This window comes from Camellia sinensis, chromosome 2 (assembly GCF_055761805.1).
Source record: "Camellia sinensis isolate YWXY chromosome 2, ASM5576180v1, whole genome shotgun sequence".
Lineage (NCBI taxonomy): Eukaryota > Viridiplantae > Streptophyta > Magnoliopsida > Ericales > Theaceae > Camellia > Camellia sinensis.
In genome coordinates, this window is record NC_138962.1 from 14484229 (window position 1) to 14504833 (window position 20605).

General features: G+C 38.2%; 1 protein-coding gene across 3 annotated transcripts in view; it reads left to right on the top strand.

Annotated features, from left to right (window-relative positions):
- The first annotated feature begins 17609 nt into the window (after positions 1 to 17609).
- LOC114293354 (uncharacterized) overlaps positions 17610 to 20605 on the top strand; it is a 54539-nt gene continuing 51543 nt past the window's right edge. For all 3 annotated transcript variants that reach the window (XM_082913753.1, XM_082913755.1, XM_082913754.1), the window contains exons 1-5: positions 17610 to 17876; positions 18194 to 18264; positions 18481 to 18580; positions 18745 to 18852; positions 20135 to 20251. In XM_082913753.1, the coding sequence (XP_082769879.1) occupies positions 17730 to 17876; positions 18194 to 18264; positions 18481 to 18580; positions 18745 to 18852; positions 20135 to 20251 (543 nt within the window). In that variant the 5' untranslated portion in view covers positions 17610 to 17729. The remainder of the gene's footprint in view (positions 17877 to 18193; positions 18265 to 18480; positions 18581 to 18744; positions 18853 to 20134; positions 20252 to 20605) is intronic.

The following is a 20605-nucleotide window of genomic DNA, read 5'->3' on the forward strand; positions in this document are numbered from 1 at the left end:
TGAGATTTACAGAAAAATCAAAGCTTCATTTTATATATCTATCTTTGAGAGATATTTATTGTAAGCTTTCTTTGAAAGCAAAAATACCATTTCATCTTGTAAAAGTGTTGCAAACACTGTATTCTTGAAATCTTGAGAGTAATTGTGAATCACCTAAGATTTACAAGGGTTTGGGCTTGTGAAGTCTGTGTAAAATCTGTGGAGGATTGCTCAATTTGTAAAGAGGTTGCTAGCACCCCTGTGACGTTAGAAGATAGTGGAAAATCTCAAGTGAAGCTTGAGGAGTGGACGTAGGCCGAGTTAAAGCGGAACCTCTATAAATTTGTTTGTCTCTCTCTCCCTTATCTCTTTATTTTATTTTAAATTGCCATAGCTGTCACGACCCAAACCCGCCCCTATGGGTTTAGCACCGTAACCGGCCAATAATCCGTGATTACCAAAGGCCTGCTTAACAGTAAAGACAGTAATACAGAGTACAGGGGCTGGCGGAAGCCAAAACAGTAATTAAAGATGTCCAATGAACTGTGACAGTCTGTATGCAAAAGACTTTTCTGAACATATTCACATTCATAAGTAAAGCATATATACATACAACATATACAGACATTCAGGTTAGGGACCAAATCCCTACCATGATAGTACAGTACAAGTCTTAACATTCTATATAAAACAGAAGCAGAAAAGGGGAATCTAAAACACCCCAAAACAGCCTTAGCTTGAGCACACTTGGAACCTCGCAGTGAGGCACATTGATTGGCTAGACAAAAAGGGAGTTTAACCCAACGCTCCTAGCTCTGGTCTGGTGCCTGGACACCTACATATATATATAAATAGTGAGCTAAAGCCCAGTGAATAACAGTTATGTAAAGAGGTTAAGCATGAATGTCCTTTCAGTCAATAAGCAGTCATATCAGTCATTTAGAAACCATAACAGTTATATGTGGTACATCTAATAGCAAAACAGTACAGTAGGTCTTAATAGACCGAACAGTCAGTTGATGGCCATCATAACAGTAAACAGTAGTGGTTCCAAACATTGAAACCGACAGAGATCTCTGTGACAGTAGCAGTAACAGGACAGTAGCAGTAAATTACTATGGATGCCACGAATACAGTTCACAAATAGGACAAACATTCATTCAGTAAGAAATATCATTTCAGAAAGCAGTACAGTTGATCATTCAGTAAATATTCATGATTGAACATAGATTTACAACATTGTTACTCATAGAGCACTGGGCTAATAGCGGCTAGTGAGCGTCCTCAGATGCCAACCCTACACAGTTACAGAATGAACACACACTAAGTTACACACTTGGGAATCAATGACTTAGTCCCTATCTTGACTCGGTGTGGTTCTGCATCAATATCCTCATTAAGATGCCTTAAACATGACCTAGGAATGCCTAGGATGGAATGAGGATGCAAATATGCACTTTAAAACACTTTTCAAAATTTTTAGAAAACAGGGGTCTCGCTCGAGCTTGGCTTTCTATGCTCGAGCAGACATGCAGACAAAGGGACTTCGCTCGAGCGTGATTTTCTATGCTCGAGCGGACATGCAGACAAAGGGCTCTGCTCGACGTGACTTCCTTCGCTCGAGCGGACTGTAAACTCATGAAAAGTACTGGATGCATGCCATTCACGCTCGATGGGCGCTCAACCTCTGCTCGAACGTAAGACACAAGTCCTTGCTCGAGCGTGCATTCCCTCGCTCGAGCGGACTGTAAACATATGAAAAGTACTCGATACACGCATTTCACGCTCGAGCTTTACTTTTCCCGCTCGAGCAGGATGCATGTACTCAGAGTGTACGCTCGAGCGTGTAGTCTTACGCTCGAGCGTGGGTCCAAAATCTGGAATTTCCAAATTGAACCTCCAAGCTCAAATTCAACATTTAAAGCATCAAATTCGATTCCTTTGGGCCAATTTTCTGGAAAACACTTTAAAACTCATAATATGACATGCTTCAAAGATCAATTTGCAAAATCAAAGCCCAAAGGTGAGTTAATTAAACACAGTTTCAAATAAACTTCAAGAACATGATGAACATATGATATGCAAGTATTCAATTGAAATCAAAGCTTCAAATACTTGATCAAATGAGTCAATTCATTCAAAAACATGATGAATTCATGGACCATAGCTAGAATATAGACATGTATGTAAGAATTTCCATGAAAATAAGCTCAAAACTCACCAATGTGTATCTGCATGCATGATTCAAGCTTCAATTCAACAATTTAATCCAATTCTAGACTCAACTCACTACTTTCTCATGGACCATGCAAAATACAACTTAAATACAAGTTCAAGAAGATGGTTCTCCTACCTTAGGTCCTCAATTTCAAGTCTAGAAGTCCAAATATGCAATCCTCTCTTCAATCCTTCCAAGTTCAAGCAAGAATTCCTAGTTAAAACCAATTTCTCTCACTCTTCCTCTCACACGGTTTAGGCTCAAGAAAAGGGCTGAAGAAATTTTGTGTCTAAGTGTGTAGTTCAAGCCTCAAGATGTTAATAGAAGTGGCCCACTAGATGGCATTTTGGTAAATAATGCAACTAATGAATTTAACATTATTTAATCTAATTTAATCGCTCCAAATCACATTTCAATTAAACATACCATAAAATCACATAAATTTCAATTAGCATAAAACACTAATCAATTTCGGATTTGGCCGCCGATAAGGCCTTCAATTTGCAGTTTAAAATATAAAACATGAACAGATCATTTAGCAGTCAAACAGATAGACTTGCATTTAAACTAATACACTTAATCAATCAGTTCTGAATTTCAGTCAGATCAGTTACTTAATGTGCTTAATCATAGATTAGCACTAAACAGTGGTGAGGGTTGTCACAATAGCTATATTTCATATTTTTACTGTGCTAAAATCATTAACTGACTGTAGACACCCCATTTTTTACCGCCTTTAAGACTTGGACGCAACTGATGGTTTTGGAAGTTGTGCAGCGCAAATGGTCAATTTCTTCGGCAAGAGGAGAGTCAAATCTCAACTTCATACCCCTTTTTGGACCAAAACAATCTTGATCAAAAGATTTTAGACCTTAAAACCCTCTCTTTTAAAACGTTTTTGAAATAAAGCTTTTACGATGTTCCAAGGCTCGCATTTTGTCAAATGTTGTGCTTTCGGTAAACCGAGCAAGGACAAAGTGAAAATGAACGAAAGAGAGATGAAATCTTTGAAAAATCTTTCAAAACACCTTGTCTAGGGGTTTGGAGTTGAAGAAAAAAGGAGAAGAGAAAGGAAAACTAGTTTGGGAGAAGTTCGGTATGAATCCGGGTAGGACCAAATCTGCGCGGCTTCACCGAAACGGGCATAACTCTTTGTACAGGAGGAATTTTGATATGAGGTTGGCACCATTGGAAAGCTAACTTCCGGGGCTTCAATGTAGCCATATGAAAAATCAGAAAATCAGATGGTCGACCAGCTTTTTTGGTCAAAAGTGGTTCAGCATGAATCTAGGAAGGAGAGAAAACATCTGCGCGGCTTCACCGAAACGGGCATAACTCTTTGCACAAGAGGAATTAAGATATGAGGCTACCATCGTTGGAAATCTTATTTCTGAGGATTCATTTTTCACTCAAGAATCTCTTAAGGACAAGTCCGGGTGGGGGAGATATGGCTGGTTGAAGTCCGTTTGGACCGAATCTGCGCGGCTTCACCAAAACTGGCATAACTTTTTGCACAGGAGGAATTTTAATGCAAGGTTTGCGGCATTGGAAAGCTAACTTCAAAGGCTTCATGGACGACCAGATTTGGGGCTTTAACCTTTTGACTCCTGGTCGGCCGACCAGGGGGAGTGGCCGGCTGGCCACTTGAACTGGCCGGCCTGCTTCTTGCTTTTTGCTCTCTCTGAGTGTAATCCAGCTGGAGACCATTTGGTGCATCCTCCATACACGTGTATGGAGGATATTTGAAGCTTACAAGAGAAGCTTTGGCCTCGCTTCTCTATAAGAGAGGCCCTCCTCTTGATATCTAAGGGTTAGACATTTTTGCTTAAGGCTCATAACCTCCCTCCTCTATTGTCACTATTCCAAGCTCCAAAACCCTAATTTTCTTGGTCCATTTACACTACAACTCCTAGCCTATCACCTCCACCATCCATTCCAGCCCCTTGAAGCTGATTTCTAGAGGTTGAAGGTTCACTAACTTGGTCTAAAAGCTTTAGCTTTGCTGCTCTTCAAGGGTAAGTGCCTATTTCCCTTAAACTTGTATTTTTTTGCATGATTGGTTAGCCTTATTTGAAAGCATTTTTGGGCTTTGACCCAAACTTTAAAGTGTCTTATTTTAACCCCCTCTTCAACTTTGTTTAAGGGCACTTTGCTGTTTGAGGTCATTTTACTTCCCCTTATCCTATATCTCTCTTTTAGGGCTATTTTTGCATCATATTTTAGCCTTACTTGTGAGCATTTTCGAGATTTTCTATAAACTGGAAAAAGTCTTTTTTTGACATCCTCTTCAATTTTTGTTAAGGTCCCATTTCTGTTTGGGGTCATCTTCCCCCTATGCATGCTTCATCTCTTCATGATTAAGGCTATGCATTAGAGCACTTGCATTGGCCATGGTTTGGCCTCTTAGCCACTGAAATCCAGTGGATTTTTAGTGGCTTAGATACATTTTTGAGGGCCAAAATTAGAGGGGGGTGACCCCCTCTCTCCTTGTCTTGTTTGGGGGTCTTTTGGGCCTTTCAAAGGGATCCTATTTTGCATGCATCGAAGTCATGTTTCGGGCCTCATTCTGTGAGTTTTGGGGTCTGCCTTAGCTCTGTCCAAGGCCCTTTTGGCCATATTTTATACCTACAATGCATGTGTAGAGCAATCCCATCCAAGGCTCTTCAAATGAGCCTTTCTTTGCATGTTTCCTGGACTGATTTTAGGGCCTATTTGGTGAGTTTTAGGGCTTTCATAATCCATTTCCAGAGTTGGTTTTGCTATGCTAAGTGTCTATCTTGTATGTGCTTAACAAACTCTTACAAGGCCCTCCAAAGAAGCCCCTCATTTTTACATGCATTGGCTACATTTCAGTGATTATTTGGACATATTTTGGCATGTTTTATTCACTATTTTTGGCTGGTTTGATGAGTTCTCATTTTCTTCATATACATGCCATGTAAACCATGCTTGTTAGCCAATGTTGCATGCTATTTTAGTCCATCATGTTAGCATCTTTTGGCCATGCTCTAAACTAGAAATGTGCATGTTTTGGGACTGTCTTGGCTCTATCTTTTGACTTCATGATCAAATAATGCTTGCTTTGTATACTTGTGGTTCAATACATGTGCCTAGTTTTGAGTTTCGAGGCTTATTCCATGCATCGGGTACCATATTTCATGTTTCGGGACCATTTAGCATCATGTTTCAGCGCTGGAAATTAGATGTTTGTATGCCATCTTTCATCCCTTGCCATGCTTTGGTAGAGTGGTATTTTATGCTTTAGGTTCGGTCCTCGGTATATGTGCACGTGTGCACGCATTTCGGTTGTCTCTTTTCCATCTCATGGCTATTGATGTGAGTGTGGCTGAGGTTCACTCATATTGGTGTAAGTCCATTATGCATTGTGTATGCCTTTTCAATTCATAGCATTGCGTATGCTAGGTTGCGTGTTAGAGCATTGTGTATGCCATGTTATATCGAGCATTGTGTATGCCATTTCATAGCATTGCGTATGCTAGGTTGTATGTGATACCCCTGTTCCGTAGTATGCAAATTGGTCCTTAAATTGAGTATGATTATGTGTTTGCCATGATTTTATGTGCCATTATGTGAATATATGTGATTTTGAAGTTTTATCTGTTCGCCGTAGGAATATCTGTTTGAATAATCAGCTTTGGAAATTAAATTAAGGGCCTTATCGGCCACAGAACCCGAAATTGATTACGCCATCGTGATTGGCATAATTTTTAGAGCCTACGGTGAAATTTAATTAGAAATTGATTCGGGTCAGATTAAATCGATTAAACTGGTGGATTAGTGCCCGATTACCTTATTATTATTATATTAACTTAGTGGGACTTGATGTATTTGAGCACTACGCCTCATTTCTCTCCTTTAGCTCATTTTGACTAATTCTTGGACTCAATTTGAGAGAGAGAGAGCCGACTATAGAGAGGGAGAAAGAGAGATTGTGCAATTGTGGTCTTCAAACTTGGAGGTTGGAAGTCTAATTCAAGATTTAATCATAGATCGTGAGAATCAAGCTCCTAGGTGAGTAATTCTTGGATTATAGTTGTAATTTTTGTGTGCTCAACCTAATTTGGTGATCAAGAGTAAGATTGAAATGAAATTGAGTTGTAATTGTTGGATTAAAGCTTGATATATGCATGCATGTAAGGAAATGTTTTGAAATAGCATGTATAAGCTTAAAATACATGATTCATGTAGAGTTTTGGTTGAAACTCATGTTTTGATCACCATTTGTGTTATCTAAGTTGAGAATGTGGCTAATTCATCACATGCATGTACAAATTGAGAAGATATGAGCTTGAATGCATGAATTTGTTATGTTGATGTTGAGTTTGACATATTTTGGGACATGCATATGGATAAATCAAGAAATTGAGCTTCATAATGTTATGATCTTGCATTAGTGCCATGTTAGTATGAATATATTGAGATTTGAGCCATTGCATGCAAGAAATGTAGCTGGAAAACCGATTTGGAGCTCAAGAACACAATCTGGGAAAACCCAGAATTTTGATGTCCGCTCGAGCGGGAAAATCGTGCTCCCAGCACTTTTGCAGAGTTGGATGTCCGCTCGAGCGGGGTAATTAACGCTCGAGCGTGGGAGCTATTTTGACAGGCCTTCCATTCGAGCGCCCTATTTAACGCTCGAGTGTATTTTTCATGCAACCAGTACTTTCGCAGGCCTTAAGGGTCCGCTCGAGCGGGGACCCTGTTTTCTGAAATTTTGTTCATGCGTCCTGTGTTCCGTTTTCCGTTCTCTTTCACTTGTAAGCACTCTTAGGCATGTGTTAAGCATTGTAAATGAGTTAATGAGATAGGAATAAAGCCTAAAGAGGAATATGTGAATTAAAGAACGGATTGAACTGTTAGTGACCCTCTTGTGTTCATGCAATGTGTAGGGTCAAGCTCCAGGGCAAATCCGCAAGCCGATCACTGTGAGTAATATCAATATTTGAAAGCTTATCAATGTCCAATTGTTATTCCCTTATAAACTTTATGAGTTGTTAATTGGGATTGTGGACAAAAGTCTGACAGGAATCAATGAATGGACCAAAGGTCGTTTTGATGTAAGTGAATGGACCAAAGGTCGTTTTGATGTAAATGAATGGACCAAAGGTCGTTTTGATGTAAGTGAATGGACCGAAGGTCGTTTTGATGTAAATGAATGGACCAAAGGTCGTTTTGATGAAAATGAGCGGACCGAAGGTCGTTTTTGACCTATATGAATGGACCGAAGGTCGTTCTGACATGAATGAGTGGGCCGAAGGCCGTTTTGACGTAAATGAATGGGCTAAAGGCCATTTTGACATAAATGGATGGGCCGAAGGCCGTTTTGACATAAATGAATGGGCTGAAGGCCGTTTTGACAAGAATGGAAACCTGAATGGGCCAAAGGCCAGTATGTTGGAACTACAGTCACTTGATCTAAATTTTGTATAAGTATATATATATGTTAAGTAGAAATGTGAATTGGGCCAAAGGCCGTTTGGAACATGTTGTTCTACATTGTTACGTAATTTCTGCATTTGATATTATTCACTGGGCTATCGCTCACGCTCATTCATGTGTTTGTAGGTGAGCCAAGGGAAGTCCAAACCCAGCCCCAGTGAAGTCTGCTAGGAAAAATCCGAGTTTTGAGGAAGTCAGCCTTGCGTCTCACTCTTGAGACCTACCCTTGCCTTTTTGCTATGTAATTATATTTTGTCTTGCTGGCAAGGACTTTATGTATATCTGTAAATAGTCTGTCATAGGTTGACTCGTTTTGGATGATCCTGTCTGTAATGAATTTTGTGAAACTGTACTTTTGACGTGGGTTATTAACGTAACTGAATATGGTCTGTTGATGTGCATATAAGCACGGCTCTATGGACAAAGTTTTTATTTATTGCTTCCGTTTGGCCCCTTACTCTGACAAGTTATGTCTATTTTGGTCTGAGGCCGTAGGTAATCCCAAGATTACTGGCCGGTTATGTCCTTAACCCATAGGGGCGGGTTCGGGTCATGACATTGTATGTTAGTCGTATTGTGTATGCCATCTCATTTGCATTGTGTTTGGGATTGGAGTTAGCCCAAGCACGGGAAACGAGGGATGTTTCGTACTCCGAGTGACGGATCGTGTCTCAATTCCCGGTCGCCGACACTCTGGATTACCCATGATGGAGTTTAGGTCTTGTTGTGTTTTCATGTGCATTCATTTCACATTGAGTCATGCAATTCGACTCCTCGGTCATCATGCATTAAGATGTGTGATTGGTGGCACGAGGATCGAGGACTACACTCCCTGAAGAGTAGTCATGCATACATATGTGAAAATACTTTGCCATGCCCCTTTGTTGCTCTCTGTTACAGCAAATCAGAAATCAGCAGCCTTCTGGAGCTTTGCACAATATTCCGAGAACAATCGCAAACAGAGGCAAACCGGGGCATCGCAATGGATTTCCGCGCAAGGCAACTCAAGCATGCATCATTCATCATTCAGAACAGAGCTAAGGCGGTCCATGGATTTGCGTGCTAATTTACCTACTTTCCTAGATTAATTTGTTAATTAATTAGGATTTTGTATTTATTCGGACTGTACTATTTGTTCAGACTGTATATTATTTATTCAGACCCTCTGAGCGAGGGCGCAATTGTAATAAGTGTGCGTACGTGTGATGTATGTCTTCCAACCCCACATCTTTCTTCCTTTTATTTACTAGTTTATGATGGTTAGATTAGGGCATGTTTCAATTAGCATACAGTATGATAGCATGTTTGCATTCATTCATCTGCCTTGCATGCACCGGGCTCGGCGCATCATACTAACTGCATTTGTATTTCGATTCAAAGTTGAATACATGTTATCCGTCGCATTTCATATGCCATGTTTAGAATAGCCGAGCCTATTGTAGTAGATTTTTGCATGTGTTGCATTAGGCATTTTTGTATAGTTAGGATCATGCATGGATTTCTAACAGAGCTTTTGTTTTAGCTTGGAGTACTCGGTAAGCGTTTATGCTTTAGCATCCTTGCATGTGTGTAAGTGACTGCCATGATAACATGCTTACCGTGAGGTTATGTGCTCATATGATATAACTGCCTGAATGCCTGTGGGTGAATGTTTGATTATTTGAATTGGAACAATTCATTAATTGTGAGTTTTAAGCCCACTAGATAGTGGCAAAATCATATTTTCTAAGTCCACCTGAGGGTGGCAAATCCACGTCTTAGCCTACTTGCGGGTAGCACCATCAAACCATTTTCAAATAAACAAACATGAAATATTTTGTTCCAATTCAGGCGACCCAGTCTATACTTGTATGCTGTGCGCATCACATAGTAATTCTAGGCTAATAAACCGGAATAAGAACGCATAATGTTTTCAAAACTAGATATCATGGTTAGTAGAGGCCAATCTTTGATCGGGCGAGCGGGGGTGCTCACGAAGTGACCTTCCCCAATCGTACCCAAGTTCCCGAGCCGAGGCAACTTTGGTGATGACGGACACGTGGCCTTAGGTAACGAGTCAGGGTTTTCTAAATTTCCCAAAATAAAATATTTAGGTGGCGACTCTGTATCTGGCAAAGCAGTCCATGTTTGGCACTTCTTTCAAAAAAATCTGTTTTCAAAAACGATTTGCCGGATTTGGACTCTTTGATGATTCATCGGTCTTGCATTGCACTCTGCGAGATTAGATACAGGACCATGACTTTGAGTCCTGAACTGTAGTGAGCCCTAAATGAACAAAACGAGATTCCCTCCCGGAATGTTCGGGGACGTCTACACTGACATAGTTGTTAAGACGTTTGTTTTAGTTATTTTTATTTCATTAGTTATATTTATCTATTGTGCTAGTCATAATTTTTATTAGGGTATTATTAATTTTAATTGTAAAAACTAAATTCACCCTCCTTTTAGGTTGTCTTTTGGGTAACACTAAATATGACAAAACTCACACTCATACAAGTATACTAAAGCGTAAAACTCACCTAATACTACAAGCTAGGAAATAAAACAAAGTTAGAAAAATGCAAGATTCCTAACTATGTTAAATAACTAATGCAACGCATGCAATAATGCAACTAAATAGGCTCAGCTATCTAATCATGGTATTTGCAACAGTTTGATAGCATGTTTTGAAACACGTATTCAAAGAAGTATTAAAACAACAATGCAGTTTGAATGATGCGCCGAGCCTTTGGTGCATGCAAGACAAATGAATAGATGCAAACATGCGAGCATAAGGTATGCTAATTGAAAATGTCCCTAGTCTAACCATCAAAAACAGGTAAATAAAAGGGAGAAATACGCGGGGTTGGAAGACACGCATGCACGCACGCATACTTATTACAACATTGTGCCCTCACGAAGGAGGGTCCGAATGAATAAGAGCTAAGCCGATCTAAGCTAAGCTAATTAAACTGATCTAATTAGACTAATTATTACAAAACAAAATAAAGAAATAGCTAAGCTAAGCTACTTAATTATTACAACAACCAATGCACATTAACTAAGTAATTAACATATTAAACTATGTTGCTACTACTCTGCTTCGGGAAGTAGAAGATGTATGCACGCGATTCTCGCCCCGAAAAGCCATCCGTTTTGCTCTTAAGAGGCTCTGTTTGCAGAGTTTGAACATATTCCATAACCTTTCTGCTCCACCTTACCAAACATTGGCTCAGGGTTGCACCAGTGGCCTACTAGCCATGAATGGCTGTTTTCGGCCCCTTGCCAGCCAAAAGAGTGCCTTGCTGGCCAAAAATGAGGCACTGCTGGCCATGGATAGGGCTTTGTCGGCCATTGATGCTCTTAGTCCCCACACTGCAACAGAACACAAATAGAGCAAAATGAAGGTTTTGCCAAGGGTATGTTTGTATTGTACCCCTCATTGTCATCTCAAAACCTCAAAGGAGTGGCATACTTAGATCTAAAACTACCAATTAAACAATTTCATTACATGATGGCCAAAGATCTAAGTTGTACAATTTCAATAAATGCACAAATATGACTCGAAGGACCACAACCTTATCATGCATGATCAGGGGCAATGGAGACCAAGGAGATTGACTCATTTCATCACTGAGTATGAAATGCTCCAATCTTCCTTGTGTTCAATATAACGTCTGATTGAACACATGTAATACAACACAATATGCTTATCTTGCTCAAGTTTTACTTATCACTTTTGTTTACCTATTTTAAATTACCAACTCATTCTTTAATTGGTTTAGTCCCTTGGTGAGAGTCCTCTAATGAGAGAGGTGTCAACTAAGGGATGACATAAGACAAGAGAGAGGTTATGCATTTGGTTAGTAGAAATCTCCAAAAGAGGATTAAAACCATTAAGCACAAGTCTTAATCTCAAGCTTAAACACAACCCGAAGGTTAGCCAACCCTCAAAGTAAATGAAAAAGTGATGAAATAAGGGAGGTTGCAGAGATTGTATGTGCTGAAATTAAGATGCAAAAAGCACTAAAACATGATTTCAACTCATAAGAATGATGATCAAAGCATTAAACATTAAACTAATGAAGGAAATTACACTACAACCATGCAAGGCAAAGCTCAAGGGACTTAACTAGCTCCAAACAGAGGTAAAACAGGTCAAAACAGTAGCAAAAACATGTTGAGATCAAGTCACAAAATGCTAGAAAAACATGGTCACATGTTAAGTTATCTACGCATGCAAACAAGACACAAGAAGGGGAGGCTAACCCCTCTAATTTTGGACTTCAAAATGAAGTTTTTGTCATTAAAATAATTTTGATTTTCAATGGTTAAGAGGACCAAAAAGTTTGATTTAAAAACTTTGAAAGATGGCACAACAACTTAACAATCAAGCAACAAGAATGGTGGACCACCCCTAACTCTAAATAAACCTCAAACCACCATTTTAAACCATAAAAACAGAGATTTTAGGAGGTCAAAACCAGCATGTAAAGATGGCAAAACAAGTATTTAAATAAAGCTCAAAATACAAGTGTTCTACCTCTTGAAGACAAGATACAATTTAGACACCAAAGTCAAACCAAATCAAGCCAAAATCCACTTCTAGAGCTCAAGAAGGACCTCAAGAGACCTTATCTCCAAGGTGAGAGTGTTTGGTTTAGGGTTGATGTGCAAAAGTGTAGAGAAACTAGACTTAAGACACAAAATGAGAAGAGAGAGAGAGAATTTTTTTGTCTTCAAAATTTTCTAACCCTTCTACATGCAAGAGACGGCTCCTATATACAGAAAATACAAAATCCCCTCACAAAGATCCAGCCACACGCATATTGGAAGATGCTTTAATCTGTGCAAACAGCTGTCACAAAATATCACAAAATATCTGTTGAAACACTATTGGCCGGCAAGGGTTCATTGGTAGGAATGGCAACGGGGCGAGGCGGAGCCGGGGATGACCCTCCCCGTCCCCAATCCCCGACAGTAACAAAATTCCCGGCCCCGTCCCCGATCCCTGGCGGGGAACCCTTCATCTCCCCCGTCCCCGTCCCTTAACGGGGATCGGGTTTCCCCGGCCCCGAAAACTCTCTGAAAAATCTGTTCAACACACATACAACCACAAGAACAAAAATAAAATAAAATAATCTGTATGTATACATTACAGATCTGTTCAGCGCGCGCACACACACACACACAACAGATATATTGTTCATCAATAACAGACAATAACAGATATAATATAAATAATAACTTGGAAGAAAAAATTGTGCATCAATCAACAACAGATATGTATATATATATATGTATGGAGAGAGAAAGAGAGGGGGGACTTCATCACGATCTGTCTTGGTCATGGTCGTGGCTTCAGATCGGTGACAACGGAGGGATCAATGGTGGTGGTTGCTTCAGATCGGTGGTGACGGAGGAGCAGTAACGCCGTTCGTTGTGTGAGAGAGAGAGAGCGGTAGTGAGGGAGGATGATCAATGGCGAGGTACGAGCAGCGGTGACGGAGGAGTGGCGCCGTCGATCGTTGTGTGAGAGAGGGAGAGGCGAAACCCTAGCTCTTGGCAACGACGTGGAGAGAGAGAGAGAGAGAGAGCAGCGTGTTTTGTGTGTGAGGGCACTGAGCAGAGTGTTTCAACACCAAATATATAAGGAAGGGCAAAATAGTAATTTCACATCGGGGTTTATACGGGGCGGGATCTGGATCGAGGTCGGGCCGGGTCCGGGACTGAAACATGTATCCCTATCCCCTGTCCAAACATCACCGGGGATACATTTTTGAATACTGTCCTCGGCCCGTCGGGGGTATTTTTCGGGAAATAACCGCTCATTTCGGGGTCAGGGGGTCGGGTCCCCGTCGGGCCGGGTTTCGATTGCCATCTCTATTCATTGGTAGCCGGCTAGGCATATCAGTGGCCGACAGGCCAAAAGTCATGGCCGGCAGCCCTCAAAACTAGCCGACAGGCCATCACCAATCTCAATCTGAAAGGACTTAAGCATGGTCCAAAGATGAGGCAAAAATGATGCAGGGCTTGGAAAACTCAAACCTGTGACGTTCCGCTGTGGACTTCAAGCACTCAGTGAGCAATCAGCCTCGCCACTAGTTGTACCTGCAAGATTATCCAAGTCTTAAAAGGCCGTAAAAAATGGGGTGTCTACACAAGTCGGGTTACAATATTACATTTGTTAGTGTTGTTTTTTCTCCTCTGCTTTTGTCTTAAATTTTTTTTAATTCATTTAAAAAAAAAAAATTGTTACATTGAGGCACTGCAAGTGGCATGTTGGTTTGTTCTATGTTTAATTATGGATTTACATAAGTTATTAAATTTTGTTTATTATATATTCATCAAAATTTTAGTCTCAACCCTTACTTTGAAGACACAAAGCTCATGAAGGTTTTTACCTTTCTAGACGAAGGAACAACAAAAATTACCGCCACTTCAATTAAGTGGAAAGAGGGTATGGCAAGAGGTCTTTGTTTATGTATTTCCATCCAAAAGCAATTGAAGCACCATGTGAGTTCCAATATACCCAGTACCACCAGTCACAAGTATGTTATGCGCCATAACTACATAAACCCAAGAGAGAGACAAAGGAGGAGATGGCGATTATACGGTAAAGAAGATATAGCAGAGTTGATGGTGGCGCTGGCAATAGCGATGGGCAGTAGCTAGGGTTAAGGTTAAGAAATTAGGATTTTCGTGGAGAAGATAAGAACACTTTAGTAATTTTATTTTAGGACAAAATTATAATAAAAAATAAATCATTAAGTGTGTGCACAGAAGTAAATAAGTGTGTGAAAATAGAATTTCCCTATCATTTACCTTTAGAAAAATTTATTTGAATAAAAATTGAGAACTCTTATTTTGGAGCTCTAAAGAGAGCTCTAGTGATGTGACAAGGAGTAGAACCCACATGTGATGTAATGTGTGTGTCTATATTTTTATTTGAGTGGTGTTATTAGCACCTTATAAATTATTTTGTACCCCCATTTTTTTGGACCCTTACTTATAAATTTTGAAACCCTTAAAATTTCTTTTCTTCCTCCAAATAATACCAAAATTATCTTTGTGAAAACATTCCACCCATTGAATGCACACCCCCACAAAAAAAAAAAAAAAAACCCTAGTTCCAAAGAAAAAGAAGTGATTACTGTCTCTGCTACATCATCTACCATTGTCACAGTTTGCATGCTCTCTTTCTCTCTATCTCTTTCTCTATATATATACACACACACACATAATTTCTTAGTTTTCTCATAATAATTTCTTCTCTTGCAGAAAAAATTATAATAATTGGTTTAGTTTTCTCAGTAAAATAGGTCTGAACCTATGAATAATGTTCGATTACCTGTTTCCGAACAAATAATAAATGTTCGGTTATCGATTCCTGAACAAATAAACAATGTTCGGGACCGTGTTTCCGAATTTCAGTCATATGTTCGAGAGTTCAATCTCGAAAAAATAACGAACAAATTTTATTATTTTTGTCATTTTTTTTCTAGAAACTTATCCTTACAAGGTCAATCTCTTGTACGCTAAGAAGAACATTAAAACTATGAACATCCTCTAAGTTTTTATTGTTGTACTCCTCTCATCTTATGGAGTTGTGGTTGCCAAATAAACTTTCACTCATTTTCATTGTCGAAGAAGTGTAGGTAATCAAATGGTTATCACCGTTACCGCCAGAATATTACTATCAAAGGATTTTCAAGGTTTTGAGGATATATAGGTTTTGAATGTGAGATTTGAAAAAGATGGATGGGTGGTGATAGAAGTGATTGCTCTCATAAATCCTAATTCATGATGTAGTAGGTGTGTAGGTTTAATTGTGAAATGGGATATCTTAAAATTAATGATGTCCTTTGTAATAATTTTATTTGAGATTATTATTGTAATAAAAAAAAGTTAAAAATTAGGAGATCCAAAATAATTTATGAAGTACTAATAGTAATACTTTTTTTTCTTTTTTTTTTTCTTCTTTTCTTTTTAGGGGAAAGCACCAATAAATCCCAAATTTGAAAATGTTAATCTACTTAGTCCCGAATGTTTTTTGTTGGACTAATAGGTCCTATTTCTTTAAAAGCTTACTATAAGCCTTTTTATGTCAAACATTATTCAGCAAACATCAAACATTAGTAACGTCAGAAGTATTTATCAAACATCAAACATTACCAACGACAGAATTATTCGTATAATTTCGGTGAAAACGTTATCAACGTTAGAATTATTCATCCAACATCAAACATTATAATCAAACATCAAACACAACTATTAAACATTAAGATTATTCATCAAGCATCAAACATTATTCATCAAACATTAAAACATCAAATTTATTTTTTAAAAAATTGAAACTAAACATCATAACATTATCATCAAAACAACATCAAAAATAATGATTAAACAATTTTTTTAACAACGATTAAACATCAAAATAACGATTAAAATAACCCTAATGTTTAACGGTGTTCATCCGGTTATCATCAACATCAGACATTATAATCATCAAACAAACATCAGATTATATACCTTTTTTATGATGTTTCAAACACCCACAAACACAGATGCTAAAACATCGAACACCAAAACAAAAAATTTAATCATCAAACATTTTTGATGATGTTAGGACCTATTGGGTGTTCTTGATTTGATGATGTTTTGATAATCTGATCATCGTGAAACACCCACAAACATCATCAAAATATCAGCATTAACATCATCAAACAAACACTAAAAATCATCCGTCAAACTAAACAATTTTTCCTAATCAAACATCACTGTTCTATAAAGAAGAACAAGTCAAGTCACAACATTGTTATCCATTTCCCCTGTCACCCACTACGAACCAAACACCAAATAAGAAAATAGCTTGAAAAAAAAATATGATTTTGGAATGAAAAATATAAACAAAAGAGACGTTTCTGTGAAGTTTCACTATGCCGTAATGCCTCACGCTTCTATCGGGCAAATGACATTCAAAAAACAGAGACTACTCTGCAACTTCAAAAACCCATGAACCCCACAAAAAAGTACGGCTTCACCAATAAACCCAGCAGAGTTTCATAGCCAGCAAGAAACATTATGGACTCTGCAAACGATTCGGACAACAGGGCAACAACAATGTCGATTTCGCGAAACCCTAGGCGGCGATCCATTGTAATATACAAAACCATCACCATCATCCCGATTTGGCAAATCGCTTCACATAACCGTAGGATCGTTTGAGGATTTTGCGAATCCATATTGTTCGATTTCGTTTAGTATATATATATATACATAGGTTCGCTTACTTTTTACGATCCTAAAATATAAAATAATAGGGATTGATTATATATATACATAATGTTGATGGATGGATAAAACAGAGGCGATGGTGTCGATGTTCGATTGATGAATCTGATCGATCTGATGTTGTAATGAATTTGATGATGGATCTCGAGCAATAGTTTCAATTTTTTTTTTTTTTAAACTAAATCTGATGTTTGATGAATAATGTTTGATGTTTGATGAATCATTCTAACGTTTAATGATTGTGTTTGATGTTTGATGAATAATGTTTGATGTTTTATGAATAATCCTAATGTTTAATGGTTGATGTTTGATGAATAATCCTGACGTTAATAATGTTTTATGTTTGATGAATAATTCTAACGTTGTTAATGTTTTCACCCACATTATACGAATAATCCTCGCGTTGCTAATGTTTGATGTTTGATAAATAATTTTGACGTTGCTAATGTTTGATGTTTGATGAATAATGTTTGACATAAAAAGGCCTATAGTAAGCTTTTAGAGAAATAGGACCTATTAGTCCAACAAAAAACCTTCAGAACTAAATGATTTAACATTCTCAAATTTAGGATTTATTGGTAATTTCTCCTTCTTTTTACCACATTACTAGAGTTTTTTTTAAAATTTCAAAATTAGGATCCCCTATTATTATTGTTGTTGATTTTATTCACAGTAACCGCCTCTAGACACTAGTGTAGTGTAGACCGAATGGCAGAGGATTAAAACCCTGGGGGCTTGGGGTTGTGTGCTTGACTCATTTTGTCTGCAACCAACTACTCTATTCAATTCAATTCTACTAATGACCCTATTATGTTCGAGTTCAATCATTATTTTTGGCTTTGTTATCATCAATGATCGGATCGGAAACGCGATGATGGCTTTCTCCTACCGGAAATCGGCGCTCTCTTTCGCTCTTCTCTTTGTTTCTTCAATTCTCTTCTTTCAGGCAAAGCGTTTCATTTTACCAATTTTTTTTTTTACATTCCTGATCGCAATTTCAATCAATTTTTTCCCTAATTTACATACATCCATATCTGGGGTTGAATTGTAATTTGAGGGTTTCATACCCAGCAGCTACTTTCTTCTCTTCAAAATTCTGCTTCACACTTTCTTTTTCTTCTCGTGTAGTAGTTTATTGGAAACCATACGGGTCAATGATGCGATTGAATTAATTAAAAGTGCCTCATTCTTATGTTTTATCTTACTCTTGACTGATTATTTATTATTTTTGTTTTTGTTTTTGTTTTTGTTTTTTTGTTGCAGGTGTCTGTATTCGCTTCTCTACTCCCTCCTCCAGAGAATGGTGATCAGCAATTTCTTTCTATTTTTAGTGGGTATGGTTGGTTGCTTTGGTCCCATCTCCACTCAATCAATGCTTATTAGTGCCCAGTGTGATATAATCATTGTTTTGTTTTCTTGGTTTTCCTTGGGCTCAGTTGTCGCATGATTTGTATACATGATAGCTGAATTTAGTGCAAACATTTTTATATATTCACCCAGTTTTGTTGTTGTATTTGAGGAATCACTACTACGCTTGATCTTCTGATCAGGGAAAGGCATTCTGAAGAATACTGTGCAATGTATGATATTTGTGGAGCACGAACTGATGGGAAAGTTTTGAACTGTCCTTATGCTTCTCCATCTGTGAAGGTAAAACGGGATATGCTTCAATTTCCACTTCCACGACCATTTACTTCTCTGCAGCTTCTTCTGTTTTCTACTTCCTTTTCCTACCCGTAAAATTCAAATTTTAAAACTATGCATACACGATGGGATGGGATGGGACTTATAACATGATTTAATATTCTTTGCAGCCTGATGAATTGTTTTCCGCGAGAATCCAAAGCCTGTGTCCAACAATAAGTGGAAATGTTTGTTGTACAGAGGCCCAATTCGAGACGTTGCGGGCACAAGTTCAACAAGTAAGTACATTCTTTTGCTGCTTGAATCAATTATTATGTGAATAATAAATTAAACACAAATTAATTTATAGAATTTTCATATAGAATGATGTAGCTCATTTTGCTACACTCGCTTCAAAATAACATACGCATCACTACATATCATAATATCATTAATACGGCTGTGTCATTATTCTGGTTGTGATTTTGTATAACAAACTATGTTTCTAAAACATTTTCTTTCTGTATTAGCCACCATTTCAAGCACAATAATTTCTTCTCCCTTTTTCTTTCCGAATATCTGGAATACAACACAAGTGCAGTTGCCCGTAATGTTATCACTATTGTATAAAAAATCTTTCACACACTGGTGTTTGGATGTTTTGAGCCCACTATGTTAGTGATGTTTCCACAACTTCATTCCACACTCTTGAGTCCTTTTCTTTTGTGCCATATCTTTGTAAGCTATCGGATAAACTTAAAATTGTACTGGAGTTAAAATGTCATGTTTATCTAGTTCACTAAAGTTCCAATTTTAAGGATGAGGCAACTATATTTGTTTAGGGGACTGGCGTATGTGTGCATATTGAGGAAGGTGCTATAAACAATCTTGCCATTCATACTCCATGAATTAAATTTTAAACAAATCCACATTTGCTCAATCTATAAAATCTTTTTGTGGTAAAACTTGGTGTAGTTTCAATGTACTTTTTCCTTCAACCAAAGGCCTGGAATTCAATGCAGGTTGAAGCATATGGTTGCCTAGTGGGGTAAATACCCTTGATGAGAGTAGTATTTCACTATTCTTGACTATAGGTCCTGAAAGTTATTGCTCTAGGTTTACATACGACTGCATTGGTTTTGGTAGAAGGTGACTCTGGCACATGTGATACCAAGTTAATGCCATATAAAACAGTTATGTTTTCCTTTGGATGGCCTGGGACAAGGTGGTATATGTGACAGTCTTGCTTGGAATGTGTGGTCCTCTTATTTGCGTGATGCTGCATTTTGTCTGGAATTGCTTTTGGTGGACTGTCATGCCATTTTCAGCTATAATGTGTTATAATGGTTGATTATTTCTGAATGAGACAATTTTGGTTTTTAGCTGTGTAGTTTTAATTCATGGTATGGGGCCATACTCTTTCACTCTCTCTCTTCCCCTCCTTCCTAGAAATGTGTGCCCTATTAGGATCTCACGTGAGTCCTGCTCAGCTGAGAATGTTACATATGTGACTTCTATTTGACTAGTATCTCTCCATCTGATGACATTTGCATATTACTGAATTAGTTCAATTTGTTGCAGGCAATTCCTTTCCTTGTGGGCTGCCCAGCATGCTTAAGGAACTTCTTAAATCTTTTCTGTGAGCTTTCTTGCTCCCCAAATCAGAGTCTATTCATCAATGTGACTTCCATTTCCAAGGTCAGGCATACAAATTACAATTTATGGCAACAAGGTGTAATATTTAGTTCTTACCTTGTGGGGGACGGATGCATTTTTGATATGATTTTCCATCACTCCGATTTGACAATTCAATTAATGATGCAATGTGGGTTTACTTTACTGTCATAATTCACGACCACTTGTGCCATGGTGGCCTTGTGCATTGGTATAAATTCTTGCCTTATTTAAGTTAAGTGGCAATGGAGCTGTGGCATTTCCTGTTTGAATTTAGGTTTTACTGTTCATGACATGACATGGTGCGCATGCCTCCTAATCTCACAACTTTGTGGGTGTGCTTCATTTTATAGTGCCAGAAGGCATTATAATGTCGAA